Here is a 14,888-nt window from a genome sequence, read left to right as displayed (position 1 = left end):
GTAAAAAGTAAAGGGGAATGTATGATGATCCCCACAGATGCCAGGAAACAGTCCCCAAGGGGCCGGTCCACTGTCATTGTTTGCCTCACCCCACAACCTGCCCTCCTGGGTCCCCAACACCAGCCCCCAGCACCCCTCATACTCACTCTCAGCAGATCCTCATTGCCTACAATGTCTCCAGAGCCTGAGCCCACATCCAGGGGCCAAACAGGGCCAGAGCCCTCGGCCTCCACTCCTACCTGCAGAAAAAAGAAATTCCCACAAGTGGATTCAGGCACCAGACTCCATAGACAGCCATGCCACCTCAGGTGTTCCCATGTTCTATACCCTTAAAATGTCTGTGGCCAACTTCCTTTCTGGTCTCACCTCTACACCCCTTCCCAGCCGGAGTCCCGCCTCAGCTGCCCCATGATTCAGCCTGTAGGTGACCTGGTCTCAGTAACCTTCCAATCCCTTCTGTTTCCTCTCCAGGGAACACCTTAGTTCCTAGGTGGCCTCCCGTGTGAAACCATGCTGAAGGTGAGGGCTTGGATATGGCTTTATTTGATCATTAAATATGCATATGCCGTGCCCCACCCCCAGAGGTTCAAGGAGGATCAGGGTTGCAAGTTAGAGCTAGAAGCAGGAAAGTCACTGTCCTGTGGCTGTAAGAGGGAACCGTGGCAGTTTGAATGAGAATGTTTTCCATAGGCTCATACATTGAATGCTTGGTCCCCAATTAGTGGAACTGTTTGGGAAGGATTAGGAGGTGTGGCTTTTTTGGAGGAGATGTGTCACTGAGGGTTGGCTTTGATATTTCAAAAGCCCATGCCAGTCCAGTCTCAATCTCTCTCGGCCTGTAATTTGAGGATCAGATATAAGCTGTTACCTTCTTCTCCAGCACCATGCCTGCCTGCCACCATAATCTTGCCTTAATAATAATAGACTAACCCTCTGAAAATGTAAGCAAGCATCCAACTAAATGCCTTCTTTTGTAAGTTGCCTTGGTCATGGTGTCTCCTCACAGTAACAGAACAGTCTATGAGCGGAGGTGGTAGCAGAGGTAAGGATTCCCATTGAAGACTGTTGCTTTCATCTGATGGAGGAGGGAAGAACCACACAGCTAAACTCAGGGAACTTGGGATGGCCTAGATGGGAAGCAGGGAGGACCCCCTGAGGGATGTTCAGGGTTTGTTTCCTGGTGACAAGATAAATGGGTGTCATTCCTGGAGATAGGAAGCCCAGGGAAAGGAGCAGGTCTCGAGCCAGGGTCTAGTGGAGATGTCCTTCTTGGTCCTTAGGATCCAGAGAACATAAAGATGTAAGTGAAATATGGAGCTGAAGCCTGCAGGGCTCCAGAACAGTGGAAGCCTGAGGTCTGACTGAAAAGAACTATAGAGTCTGGGAGTCCAGAAAGTCCCCCTTCCCTACAGCACCATCCTAGAGAGATCCACGGGATCAATGAGGCGTCTCCTCCCAATGTCCCCTTCTTTGTAGACATTGCTCACCTTTAAGCTGTGAACCCAACTGAAGAAAGGCATTTTCTCTTATAAGAATGGCCCAGGGCATAGCCTGTCACCCTGACCCTTGCCACGAGCACTTCCCTGGTTCTCAGGGCGCAGTGGTCCTTTGTTCCTGCCTCACACTGGTAAGAGGGGATATGGTAGGGTAAGCTGAGCATGCACACACAATTGCATAGACCCTGATGTTGCCTAGGGTTCCCTGAGGTAACTCTACCAGAGGCTTGGCATCTGCAACCAGTGGACTGCTCATTCTCTCCACCCCTGAAGCCTCTCTGGGTCTTGACTCCTCCCAGATCTGCCTTCTTGAAACCATGGGCTTCTCCAGGCAACACTCTCAGTCCCACAGCCTGGCATAACTGGTGTTTAGGAAACGCCTTTAGATGCCAACAGTGTCCATGTGGGAACAGGGGGTGAGGGGAGGAGGAAGAGGAGGAGGGAGGAGGGGAGGAGAAGAAAAGTGAGCCTATGAGATGTCGGCTGTCAAAAGCCTCCAGAGAAATGGCTGTCCTGATAAATATGACGAAAGAATGGCTGAGCCAAACCTAAGGAGAATGGAGAGGGACATCAACAGTGAACCTCCCCACAATGTGGGGGTTTTGAGGCTTCTTCTTAGGGCTCCCTGCACCCTCGGAGCCCTGCTGCCTCTGAAGTTCCCTGAAGTGGCAGAGGTGGAGAGCAAGAGGAAACCTCGCCCATAGGCCACTGGCTTTCCCAGGGCTTGCTCTCCAGAGAGCCGAAAGCAGAGGCCCGGGACCAGAGCAGAGATGGAGAGGAGCCGCCAAGCTGTCACCCGTGGTGAGAGCCCCTGGGGAATCACATTTGGGGTCACCCTGATGTGAGAATAGATTGCCCGGGAAGTTCTTCCAGAAGACAAGCTGTACTCTTGGACTGTATTGATGGACCTCAGGCAGCGTTTGTCTAAACACCCCTTCATCCTGGCTACTGCTCCATAAGTGTCCCCTATCATCACACCAGCTCTCCTGAGATCCTCCAGCTGCTGAGAGACCAACCTGCGACCAGGGGCCATGGGAGATCTTCCTCATCAACTCCTTCCCAAGAGGGAATGGCGTGTGACTCAGAAGGACCTTCCATAACAGATAGGGAAACTGAGGCCTAGAGTGGTCAAAGGACGCAGCCAATGGAATGACTTGATTTTGAACATGGTGGGTTTTGCTGACCAACTTGTGGGTCATGTCTGAAGATGTGCTGTAGACAGCACAAAAACTTAAGGCACAAAATCTGAAGACCATGCTCTCATCCCTCCAGGAACTGTGTGACCGTGGGCAGTGTCTTAACCCGCTCTGAGCCTCATGTGATGAATAACTGCATATAGCTAATTTATTGAGCAAGTATGGTATGCTAGGCAAAGTTTTCCACGACTCATTGACTCTCACAACAAATCAAGAGGCAGGAACCATGCTTGTGTTCCTCAGGCTTTGCAGTTGTAGGAGACAGGGAGACGTGAAGAAATTGGTTGCAGAGGAGCAGCAGAGGCGGGCTTGCCTTGTACTCCCTAAACTGTATTGCCTCTGCAATTCAAAAGGATTCTGGGAATATTCCAGGCGGGTGCTCTCTTGACCGTCCTGACTGTGCTTTTAAGCTCTCGACACAGGAACTGGGGCATCAATGTCTGTTCACAGCTGTGCCCAACCCAGGCGTTTGGCAGTGACCTTGGCAGTGACCTGCATGGCAGGACGCTGCGCTGTGTTCACCTGTTCATTTACCGACCCCTCCTCCTGCATATCTTCCTCCCACATCTCCTGCTTTCCCCCACTCTTCCTTTCCCTCCCTCCTCCTCCTTAACCCTCCACTCTTCTTAGAGGTTTACAAAAGACTCTGGGGTTAGAGGATGTCTCAGCAGATAAGACTGGGTGCTGCATAATCACAGGTCAGAGTTCGGATCCCAGAACCCACTAACAATCTGGGCACCCCTTGCGTGCCCATAACTGTAGTTTGGGGTACGCGGTGGAGACTGGAGAGTTGATAGGGCTTGTCGGCTTCAAGTCTAGTTGGGAATATGGGGGGCCTCGGGTTCAGAGAGAGACCTTGCCTCAAAAGAATAGCTGAAGAGCGATAGAGGACACTTGATGCCCAATTCTGGCCTGCACGCATGTGCGTATGCATGCTACTCCCCCACTCCCCGCCCCCATAAATAAATTAATTAAATTTTTAAAAATTCTGTCATAAGGGCTAGGAATGTAGCTCAGTAGTGAAAGCTGGCTTATCATGTACAGTTATTTATGTTTAACCCCTAGCTCTACAAACACAGAACAAACAGTACTCTAAAACAAACTACCGCCAAAGCTATAAGCCTCATAGCAAAAAGCAACAAAATGCACAAAATACCTAGCAGCACCCACAGTCCCACCACTGTGAAGCAACACTGCTAACATTTAGGGAGGGCGCTTCCTTCTGGAGTATGAATTTCCTCATAGTGAAGACCACACAACACTCAAGTTTATAACCATCTTCTTCCACTTAGCATGGTACAGTAAGCATTTCCCCAATACAAATAAGAATAGAAATAAGAATAATTTTAATAATGTCTAATGTTCCATTATGTGAATAGACTTTAATTGGTCTCCTTTTGTTGACTAATTAAATCATACCCAGTTCCCTCTGTTATGGGCAGATATTAAGATTACCGTCCTAGTAAACAAAATCCTTTGTTACATATCAGGGTTATCTCCATTGAGGAAGATTCTTAGAACCAAATTCCTTGCAATTGTGTGGTGGTTAACTTCTGGTTGTTAATTTTAGGGTCACTAATATATGTGAACAGAGTTTCCCAGAAGCAGTAAGCACACACACCCCACCCCACTCCAGACTGGCCCCACCAGCCTGACTTCTCAGAACAGAAAACTCAAGAATACAAGGGTGGTTGGCTCAGTTTTTCCAAAACACCAAATAGAAAAATAAGGTGGGATGCAGAGACAAAAAGACACTTGAGAGATGTATCTGTTAGGTCCAAAGGAGACTCCAATTCCTTAGACTCCAAAAGGCAGCCCAAATATCCAGTAATGGGTGCAACCTGGACTACAGGAGGATTTCTGGTGGTTAGATAAAAGCCAGCATCCCTGAGGAACTTGTGAGGCTGATTCTCCTCTGACAAACAGAGTCATTCCCTTACCTTGGGCAGAAGGGTCATATGGTTTCCTGTGGTGCCTCTTAGCATATCAAAGCCCATGCTGGCCTCCAGGCTCCCTCCATATCACATGTATCGCTTACACATTTCAAAGTCCATACCAGTCTCCTAGCCCTTCTTACCTCTCCCCTACCCTAAACTCCCTCCAGTTCATGGGCTTCCCCCCTCCCCAGTTCATGGGCTTCCCTCCCCCCAGCTACCCATTCTCCTTATAACCCTGCTATTCTTTTATGTTCTCTCTCTCTCTCTCTCTCTCTCTCTCTCTCTCTTCTCTCTCTCTCTCTCATGTTCCTCTTTCTATGTCATTCATTTCTATTCTCCATCCCCTGGCCCTGGCCAGGTCCAATCTGCTGGCTATCTTCAGTCTCCTTCTTCTCTTTCTACTCTGACTCTTCCCGATGCCTCTAGCTTCTCTCTTTCTCTCACATCTACAATAAAAACCTTCCCCTTCACCATACCATGCAGCAGTCATGTCAACAGTTTATACAGTATCAACATGTAACATACAGACTGACGATTCAGAGTCAAACTAACCGGCAAGAGGCATTAAAAAGTCAACCTGAGTACCAGAGACTATGGAGAGGCTACTGATTTGTTAGATGGATGATGATATCGTGATTATCATAAAAAACCAAAACAAACAAACAACCCCAAGGTCCCAAATCCATCTACTGGTGATGCATCATCACCAACTATTTACAAGTTAACTGACATGATGCTTCGGGTTTGTCAACAATGTTCCAGACTTCTCCATCCTTGCACAAGGTTGTAGGAGGGAGAAGCGCTAAGACAGATCGGCTCAAGTTGGTGATTATGGGAGGCAACTATGCCATTCTGAGCCCCTTGGTACAGTTTCTAGATCTTTCAATAAGAACAGTTTCAGCAAAGAGCAGGCTCTGCCTGTGCCTGCTGTGGCATCCCAGGGAGCAGCGTGGACCTTGCACAGGCTGTGGCGTAAGGAGCCGAGGGGCAGGGGACCCTGTTAGGGAATCACAATGCTTGATGAGCTGGGGCATCTTGGGCAGCTGGTGACTCTCAGTGATAGCCGCCTTGAGGACAGATCTCTGGGGAGTGCCGGCCCAAGTCTCACTCACTAGGATATCAGTAGGCTCTGGACCTGTGGGCTTTGAGCCACCTGACTGTGTCTAATGTACACTGGGATTTGAACTCAGAATCCTCACTCTTCTTCCTTTGCCAACAATGATGGGGAGACTGGAGCCCTCACAACAGGGCATCTCTGGAAGTGGTCCTTGGCTTCCTGCTTCTCTGTCAGGCTCAGGGTCTTTTCTTATATCATGCTCTTGGATATGAAGATGTAAGAGGGTAACAATTCACAGGAGGAGCCGTGGAGGCCAGAGGGCTCAGGGTGACCCCAGCCCTGCCTCTCAGATACAACAACTGGCAGGTCCCTTATCTCATGACAACCCATTGCTCTCACCTAGAATGGAGATCACTCATCCTACAGGAGCCAAGGGCAACTCTAACCACAATGAAGGGGAGCTGCTTGGGAACCAGCCAGACACTGGAAGATGCTCTCGGGCAAGGGCCATTCGGGATTCTCAGAGGGCTCTCCTGACTTCTGAGCCCCTTAGCGCAGGCCACTGGAGTGTTGCAGCTGAGGGGTTACATGTCATGGCTTTCAGAGTGTCACTCTAGGGACTGACACACTGAGGTGGTCATCTGTAGGAGGTTATCCTTGAGAACCACCTTCACCCTGAAGAACGGTTCACTCCCTCATTCACACAGGCCTGATTTCTGAGTTGCCTGCTTCTCTGAGACAAGGGACCACCCCTAAGCTGGCGACCGCACGTGTGTGCATAGATGGTCTGAACATCTCCTCAACTGACTCTCCAACTGTCCCGCGCAGACCAGAAGCCAGCCTGAAGGTTAGGAGTAGCAGCCCGCAGCCTCAGACCCTCAGCTGGGAGGCCCTGGCAGGTCCACACACCATTCATGCTCCGTGTCTCCACAGACTCTGCTGATCCCTACACTTGGTGTTTATTCTCTAGGACATCGCTAATCTTGATGCAATTACAAAGGCAACTGGAGACCTAAGAAAGGTCTCTCTATATTATTTTTTTGCCTTTTCCTACCTAAACTGTAGTCTCTTGGGGGTTCTCAGGCCAAAGGCCCTCAATACCATCTTTACAAACCAAGATGAGAGCCAACCATGGGAAGATTAGGATGGCCTTCTCCACACTGAAAGATCTGCCAGCTGAGTCCAAACTCCCAGGACACTTACCAGAGTGACCTGCCTCTCGAGAATCACTGTAGGTGTGGGGAGCGGAGGCCCACTGGGGGGTGTGAGGCCAGACCCCTCCTCTTCAGCTTCCTCTGTGGCAGCTACCAAGTCTTCTCCAGCAGCAGGAGCCTGCAAAAAGGAGATCAACAAGAGGGGTCATTGTGGCAGGATTGGGGGGGCGGGTGTCGTTTCTGTGATGGCAGTCCAATGTCAAAACATTTACTTACCTACCAGCATCCTCACACCCAGCTCAGCCCCGGGAGTGACTGCTAGAAGCCCCTCCCATCTTTGGGACACTGATCTCTAGGAAAGTTCTTAGTCAGAGCTAGGAGGTAGCCGATTGGGACAAAACCCAACACCTGGCTCCTTCTGCCATTGTCTTTCTTCCCTGTTCAGCTGTAGTTTTCCCAGGTCTCACAACAGAGCTCAAGCTGTGTGTGCCTCTGCAGAGGACCTTAATGGGTCCTGGCTCAGAACGCTGACCTTTCTGTCCCCCATGTGTCAGAAAGGATGCTAGCTGGGACTTACAGAAGTAAACACTTGCTCAGGGGCCACTGTGGGTGTGAGAGTGGCTTGGATGTCTGTTGGACTCCTGCTGGCTTGCTCAAGGACCACTGTGGGTGTGAGAGCATTCTGGATGTCTGTAGGGCCCTCGCTGGCTTGCTCAAGGACCACTGTGGGTGTGAGAGCATTCTGGATGTCTGTAGGAGCCTCGCTGGCTTGCTCAAGGACCACTGTGGGTGTGAAGGCATCCAGGCTGTCGGTGGCAGTCCCGCTGGCTTCCTCTTCCTCTAAAGCACTGAGGGGCACTTTGGACACAGCTGGGGTTAGCCATTCTTCACCGTTTGGTCCCTGGAACAGAACTGCCATGAGACGGTGCCCTGTGACCCCCACCCTTTCTTCAGCGGCGGCTGTGCACATGCTACGGAGAGGAAAGCACTGGGACCACCAGCTCTCAGCAGCTCCTTTGAGCCTGCCCTGTACGCATCAAGGCAGGACTGTAACTGAGTGTCCAGGCCTCAGGGGCTCACTGCGGCTCAGAGGCAGAAGACACCTTCCTGGGCATCATGAGCCCACCTCTGGAATCCATCTAGCTGCCCATCTCTGCCCGGTGCTCCGTGCATATCTGGGCTTAGTTTCCATACTCCCAGTCATGGGGAGCTCATCACCTCTGCAGGCAGTCCTCCTAGTTCCATACCGACCTCCGGCTTCTACTATGCTGAGAGACTCGCTAGAACTGGAGTCTGGTTCCTGCTTTTCTCCCCTGTGACACATTCTTTGTCTTTAAGAAGAAAAGGGAACAAGGGAGGAAAGGGAAGGAAAAGGAGACACTTTGTTCTTTGAACTCAACTGTGTGACAGTCAGGTGGCCTGGAGAATTCTGTCACTAGCCTGTGTGGACATAAGGGCAGACCGCAAGGCTGCCTGCACAGTATCTTACAGACAGACAGACAGGCAGACAGAAAGCCTGTGGAGGAGCTCAGAGGTGGGTTGTTGACCTTGGCGGACCCTGCTGCCTTCATGCATTCACTCAGCAAATCTCGGCACCTGCCCCTTGATCGAAGCAGATCCGCTAAGCCCTGTCCCCACCTGGCTCATGATCTGCCAGGGAGCCAGGCATGCGCTAGGGATGGAACTTTTTACCAATACAACTAGGACGAGGTCTCCCAAGGACAAGGCCCAGGAGCCTTCAGAGCCCATGCCAGCACCTTCCCGGGGAAGCGAGGCTGGGCCGACTCTGACAAGCAAGAAGGTGAAGGGAGGGGACTGGGGAGACTCTCTGCAGAGAGGAGGAGTGGGGAAGACTGCAGGGCAAGAGGAAACTCAGAGAAACTTGAGGTAGGAAGCTGCGACTCGGGTCAGGAACACAGCGGCCCCAGGTGCAGCCAAGAAGGCCAGGGACCGGACCCTGCTCAGCTTCTCAAGGGAGCTGGGTCAGTAGGTCAAGGTCAGCGAAGCATCCCAGAAGAGGGGGAACAGCCACCATAGAGAGGCCGCAGAGAGGTGTGAACAGTGCTGGCTGGGGAAGGAGGCTGTTCAGGGCCTACGCTGCCGAGTTACAGATTTAGGAAGAAAAGCAACAGGACTCCATTCTCATGGGATGTGGGGCAGAAGGAAGGAGGAAGATAATTCTGATAATGAGGCAGCTAGGATGGGACTGTCCCATGCACACGAAGTGGGGACCCAGGAGTGGCCATGAGGAGGCAGGTTTGAAGTCTGATGGGACAGGCCAGTCAATGTCCAGCTGGGTGTGTGTGTCCAGTATTCTCTACACTGCAGGCAGATCGACCTTGCCCTCTACCCTGTCAGGCCTGCCTGTCTGCACCCTGCCTCCCTTCCCCTGACAGCCCACAACAACACCAGCACCTCTTCCCTTCACATGCAGGTCACACACACTGCCCTGGTCCCTGGCCTCTGCTGGTGGGAGACTCTGCACACAGCCCTGAGACTCCTCCCTACTCCTCTGACCACACAGGTCATCCCCGTCTCCCTCCAGTCCCTGCTGGACCACACAGTCTGAGCCATATACATAGAAGTCCTGGCAGGCATTCCCAGCTCTGAGCTAACACTGCTCAGAGATGCTCCCCATACCCCAGCCAGGGCAACTGGGTTTGCCGAGTGTAAGGCTGGGAAGCCTGTCCTAACTCTTCATACTCCTTACCAGAGTGGCCTCTTCTCTTGGCTTCTGGGTAAGCATGGATAGGGTTGGCCCTGCAGTAGGCATGGTGCCAGCCTCTGCACCCCCAGCAGTGCCGGTGGGCACCTCGCCATCCCCCGATGCTGCTGTTGCTAGATTTTCTTCATTCTCTGGCTCCTGAATGAAAAGACATCCCAAAGGTCCAGGTTAGTGGACCACCATTTTGATCCATGTCTGTGGCTTTAGGGGACAGACAGCCAAGGCCCCCCTTGTACCTGTGTCCTGTGCCTCCCTCTCCTTCAAAGTGCTGGCCCATCTAAACCTGCCCTTTGTCTCTGCCCCCACTGCTCTACAGCTGCCAATCACCTGATTGTTTCCTGCCTCCTGCTCCCCTAGCTCGGTACCTCCCACGTTTAAAATCGCCCTCTCCAGCGTCACTCAGAATCATGCGTACAAAATCAAAGGATGCTTTTTAGCCCCTCACTCACGGGAACTTTGGGAAAGATCTGACATGTTCATGGCCACCCCTGCTCATCTGGACCTGGATCTGCCTTCTATCCCCATCCATGTACCCAGGCCGGCTTCCTTCATCCTTTCTCCACTTAGAAGCCAGGGTGATCATTCTAGAATTCTAGTCCGCCTAAGATCTTGTTGGTCCTCTCCTATGCTTCAGTGGCGGCCACTTCACTAGATGCTGTCAAGCTACCCAGCAGAAGCCTCCATGCTCTGGGTCTCTCCATCTTCTCATCTTCAGCCCACAGCTGACACCAGGGGCAGCTGCTGACCCCGCAGTCACTCTGTACTTCTTCAGTTCCTGTGTGGTCTTTGGACCTTTGCTCCTCTGGCTCCCACCTGTAACATCTATCTGTCCCATCTGCTTGGCTAATTTTCTCAAACTCCCAGACTCACCTTCTGCCCCTCTGACCTGCAAGATCACTCCCAGAGTGCTTTGGGAGTCCTCTGTCCCTTGACTACTGTGTCTTGGGAACTCAGCCTATCCCAGTGACCTTCAACCCTGGCAAGTGGGATCAGTGCCTGGGTAGCGTAGCTCTCTGCAGACGTCTCTCAATGAGTGAGCACCCCTGCAGTCATTTGCCCATGCCCACCTGGACTCGCCCCATGGTGCTGCCACTCTGCATTTGCAGACAGGAGGCTAGTATCCACTTCTACCTAGGAGAACCTCTAGCAGAAGAAGTGAAATGTGTGCACAAGCTACTCACTGGAGTGCCCACTTCCCTGGAGTTCTGGGTGGACATGGCTAGGGTGGGGCTCCCGGGAGGCACACTGCCAATCTCTGCTTCCAGGGTAGCGGTGACAGGCACCTTGGCCTCCCCAGCTGCTGTTGCTGATAACACCTAGAAACAAGGACACAGTGAGAGACCCGCCACTGGTCCCTTAGCTCTGATCAACAAGCCTATGGCTGGAGAGAACTGAGCTTCTGGGTCACTGCATGCACCCTGGCATCTGACATTCCTGCAGTTTCTTGACCTTAGGCACCTCCATATTTGTGACTTCACCCCAGTCTCAGACCAGTCCCAGACTTGCAGAAGCCAGGAGACAGGGAACATCTCTGAGGCATCGAAGTCTCGCATTTCATGCTAACATCTGTTAGCAGACCCTGTGACCATAGGCCATCGCCTCCTGAGTCAGCTGGCTCCAGCTCTGGACATTCTGTCTAGACACACAGGTCTCCCGTGGCCACTCGTGTGCACCCATCTGGACACAAGGATGATGGCATTGTTCTCCAGGGGGCTTCAGCCGGATGCAGGCAGCACTCCGTCCTCCTCAGCCCACTCCAGCCTGACGTGCCTGCCTCTCTTTCTTTGAAATTGCGTTTCCTCTGGGCAATGAAAAGATTTCTATAAAGTCCCACAACAAACGGGGAGCTAGAGCAGCTGTGGCTGCAGGTGTCATCAAAAGAGACATATTTGCCAAAAATCACAATGCACATCTTAACTCCAACACTCGGGAGGCACAAGCAGACAGATTTCTGGGAGTTTAAAGTTAGCCTGGTCTACATAGTGAGTTTCAGACCAGCCAGAGTCACACGGTAAGACCCTATTTCACAAGGGGGTGGGAGGGAATGTTTATTCTTGTTTTTCGTGTGTGTGTGTGTGTGTGTGTGTGTGTGTGTGTGTGTGTGTGTGTGTGTGTTATGGTGAGTATGGATGCACATGTGTATAGGTGGATTCGCACACACATGAGTCTGTGGAGACCAGAGATCAATATTGGCTGTCTTCTCCCATGACTCTCCATCTTATTTTTTTGAGACAGGGTCTCTCACTAAGTCTGGAGCTTGCCATTTCAGCTAGGCTGCATGACTACCGAGCTCCTAGGATCCTCTTCTCTGTCCTCCTGCCATCCACACTGGGGTTACAGACACTCATCACTGCACCTAGCTTTTACATGGGTGTGCTTTGGATCCAAACTCCGGTCTTCACACTTGTGCACAAACTCCAGAGTTGAGAGGTTGTGACCCTACTAGATCAAGCATTTCTCAAACTGGCCTTGTAGATATGAAAGATAACTGCTAAGAATAGTGTGGATACACCCACAGTTAACAATGTTCTGTCCTGAGGGGACTGTACTCTTCATAAAGATCCAGTGCAAGATGATCACCATCATTCATCATCAAGCAAGGGTGAAAACAAGCTGAGGTTGATTCTCCTCCACCTAAGCTGGTGTACCCCTGAAGCTTGGCCACTGTGCTTCCTCTGTACCATGGGGCCATCAGTCCTGATGACATTCAACTAAAACTCCTTGGTGCTCCAGTCATCATCAAATTGAAATAAGCAAATGAGTCTCCTATTAGGCCATCATATCAAATTCGCCACTCACTCACCTGACCGTCAGTGACATTCAACAAGGCCCCATCCCCTGAACCACTGGCGTCCCCATCCACAGCATGGACCTCCAGTGTGTCATTCAGAATCTCACCAGACCCTACAGGAAGCAAAAATTGTGATATCAACAACTATGTTTTACAGTCTTGGAAGAGAATGAGGTCACTCTTTACCTAGTAACTTGGGAAGGTGTCCATGATCCCATAATACAGGATCAAGGGGGAAGAGCCAGCCTAGAGAACAGGGCAAGGCCCTAGGGCCTGGTGGCATTATGGTCTCTGGCACCTCCTGCTGCCTGGAATCCTGCTTTGCCATTTCCCAGAATATGACTCAGGGAAAATGCTTAACCTGTGCCTCAAGTACCTTCATCTACAAGTGGAGATTGTGATTCCTACCTCATTGGGTAGAAATTATTCTGAGGATTATGCATCATTTGGCCTAGCTGATAGGAGGAAAGTGTTGGGAACAGTGCCTGGCACATAGCAAGCCACTCACAAATATTCATATCATTGGAGTTCTGTAGTCAATGAACATAAAAAAGGACTACATAAGAGAACACATATTTTTCCGTCATTACATGTGACTATTCTATTACACATTCATGTTCTGCAGTAGTTATTACCTAGCACACATATTATTGTGTGTACGCATCTATATGTTTATGTATATACGCAGCTAAATCATGGTGCTGAACATTGGCTCTTCCAGATCATAGGAGTGCAAAGAGAAGGGGAGATTATTGTTTTTGTTGCCCTCGTTGTTTCTACAATTCTGTATTGATTGAACTGTTACCACATGCACACCCGTGGGGAGGACGTCAGAGACAAATAGAATCCTAAAGCAGAGAGTCACTAAAATGAACGCATGCCCTTTATCCCGCTAACCAAGCTCTCTCTTCTCTAGGAACCGTTCCACCAACCTCCTGCCAGACCAGAATTCCGCATTCTCGGCTTCCTCCATAACACCCTACGGCAGGTATTTTGCTCTAATCACAACTTTAAAATATTAATAGTATTATTAATTATTAGTACTATTATTAGCGGTGTTGAAGACTGAGCCTTAGGATCTCATGCAAGCTAAGAAGTACTGTCCTCACTGAGCTGTATCTTTGGCTCTCTTACGCAAGCTCTGTAAGTACTCTATCACTGAGATGTATCTCCAGCCCTTTTTTACATCTTTATTTTAAAAAAGGGTCCCACTAAGTTGCCCAGGCTGGCCTTGAGCTTGTTCTGTAGCCTAAGCAGGTCTTGGATTTATATGTTCCTGTTGCAGTCTCCCAATTGGCTGGGATTACAGGCTTGTTGCTGCCAGGCCTCTCATAATTATCCCCCTTCTGCAGAGGAGTAAAGTCATAGCGAGCGTAGTGGTCAGGAGGGGCGTGTAAGCCAGGCAGGCTTGCCTCTAGGCCAGAGTTTCTCCATACATGCAGCAGTCATCTTTGCTCTACCGTCTCCAGCAGCTCCTGTGTGGCCTCAGGTTTGATGCACAGAGTGGTCTGACATTGGCCGATGCCTGAGTCCTCCCTGCTCTGACCACCAGGGGGTGCTGTGCAAGCAACTACTGCACCAGTGTCACACTGGATGGAGCTGGGGCCCATGCTGTCAGAAAGCATGGCAAACACATGCCTCCAATACTGGAGAGTTTTTCCCATGCAGAATGGCACTGGGCTGTCTATTCATCAAGAAAGGGAACACTTGAACCAGTTCTGAGGTTTCCCTTTGGTCCTCTGTCCGAGAGAGGAATAAAGCTGTTCCTGGGTACAGGTGAGAGGCTCAGGTGGGAGTCTCGGCCTCCACTCAGACCTTGCCTTCTTAGACTGGAAGAGCCACCCTACCCATTGCCCTACTCAGAGGCCTTAATCCACCAACAGTATCCACAATCGATAATACTTCTATGTTGCCAGGAACCTAGAAACCACAAGTATTCCACCTTCTCATTCACCAGGAGGGAAGGACGGCTACTGTCCCCAAGGAGGGTTAAGAAGGTGTGCAATCTCAGCCAGGCCCACAGCAACTAGATGGCCAAGTAGGGCTTCCTTCAAAGCTGTGTCAAGCTCCTCCTACCCGCCCCCTCCGGGCTTCCCACTGCCACATCCTCAAGAATCCTTAGTTCCATTGTAATCTTATTAAATTATTTATAATTTTCCCATCTACTATTCTTTGTCTTACCCACAGACTTCCCAAGTTCAGTTGTTAAAATAACGCGCATTAGCTATTACTGTAGATGACGCTTGAGACACGGAAGTTTAACAGAATCAAAACCACCTGCAGTTCTACCACACATTGTGTGTTGGACCAAATGGGTAATGTGTGTCCCCCACATATGGGAACAACACAGATTCAGAGTGGCGGCTGTCGCAGTTTTGAAATCTGCTCTTATGGAGAAGACTCCATTAGCAGGCCCATAACTCTTTAGAGCATCCTCATCACGTGGATGAAGGACATCGAGTTTGCTCAACCAGTCCCTGCTACAGGGGCTTTGGATGAAGAGTGCTGCTAGAAATGACCTTGCCCCTACAT

At 50.7% G+C, this 14,888-nt stretch overlaps 1 protein-coding gene across 1 annotated transcript in view; it reads right to left on the bottom strand.

The window, feature by feature from the left end:
- Col15a1 (collagen type XV alpha 1 chain) overlaps positions 1 to 14,888 on the bottom strand; it is a 110,692-nt gene that overhangs the window by 47,033 nt on the left and 48,771 nt on the right. Inside the window, 6 exon segments of the mRNA XM_028882775.2 lie at positions 147 to 239; positions 6,890 to 7,018; positions 7,418 to 7,741; positions 9,551 to 9,703; positions 10,747 to 10,881; positions 12,369 to 12,469. Coding sequence (XP_028738608.1) covers positions 147 to 239; positions 6,890 to 7,018; positions 7,418 to 7,741; positions 9,551 to 9,703; positions 10,747 to 10,881; positions 12,369 to 12,469 — 935 coding nt within the window.

This window comes from Peromyscus leucopus, chromosome 2 (genome assembly GCF_004664715.2).
Source record: "Peromyscus leucopus breed LL Stock chromosome 2, UCI_PerLeu_2.1, whole genome shotgun sequence".
In the NCBI taxonomy this organism is placed as follows: Eukaryota; Metazoa; Chordata; class Mammalia; order Rodentia; family Cricetidae; genus Peromyscus; species Peromyscus leucopus.
This window is presented reverse-complemented; position numbering and strand designations above follow the sequence as displayed.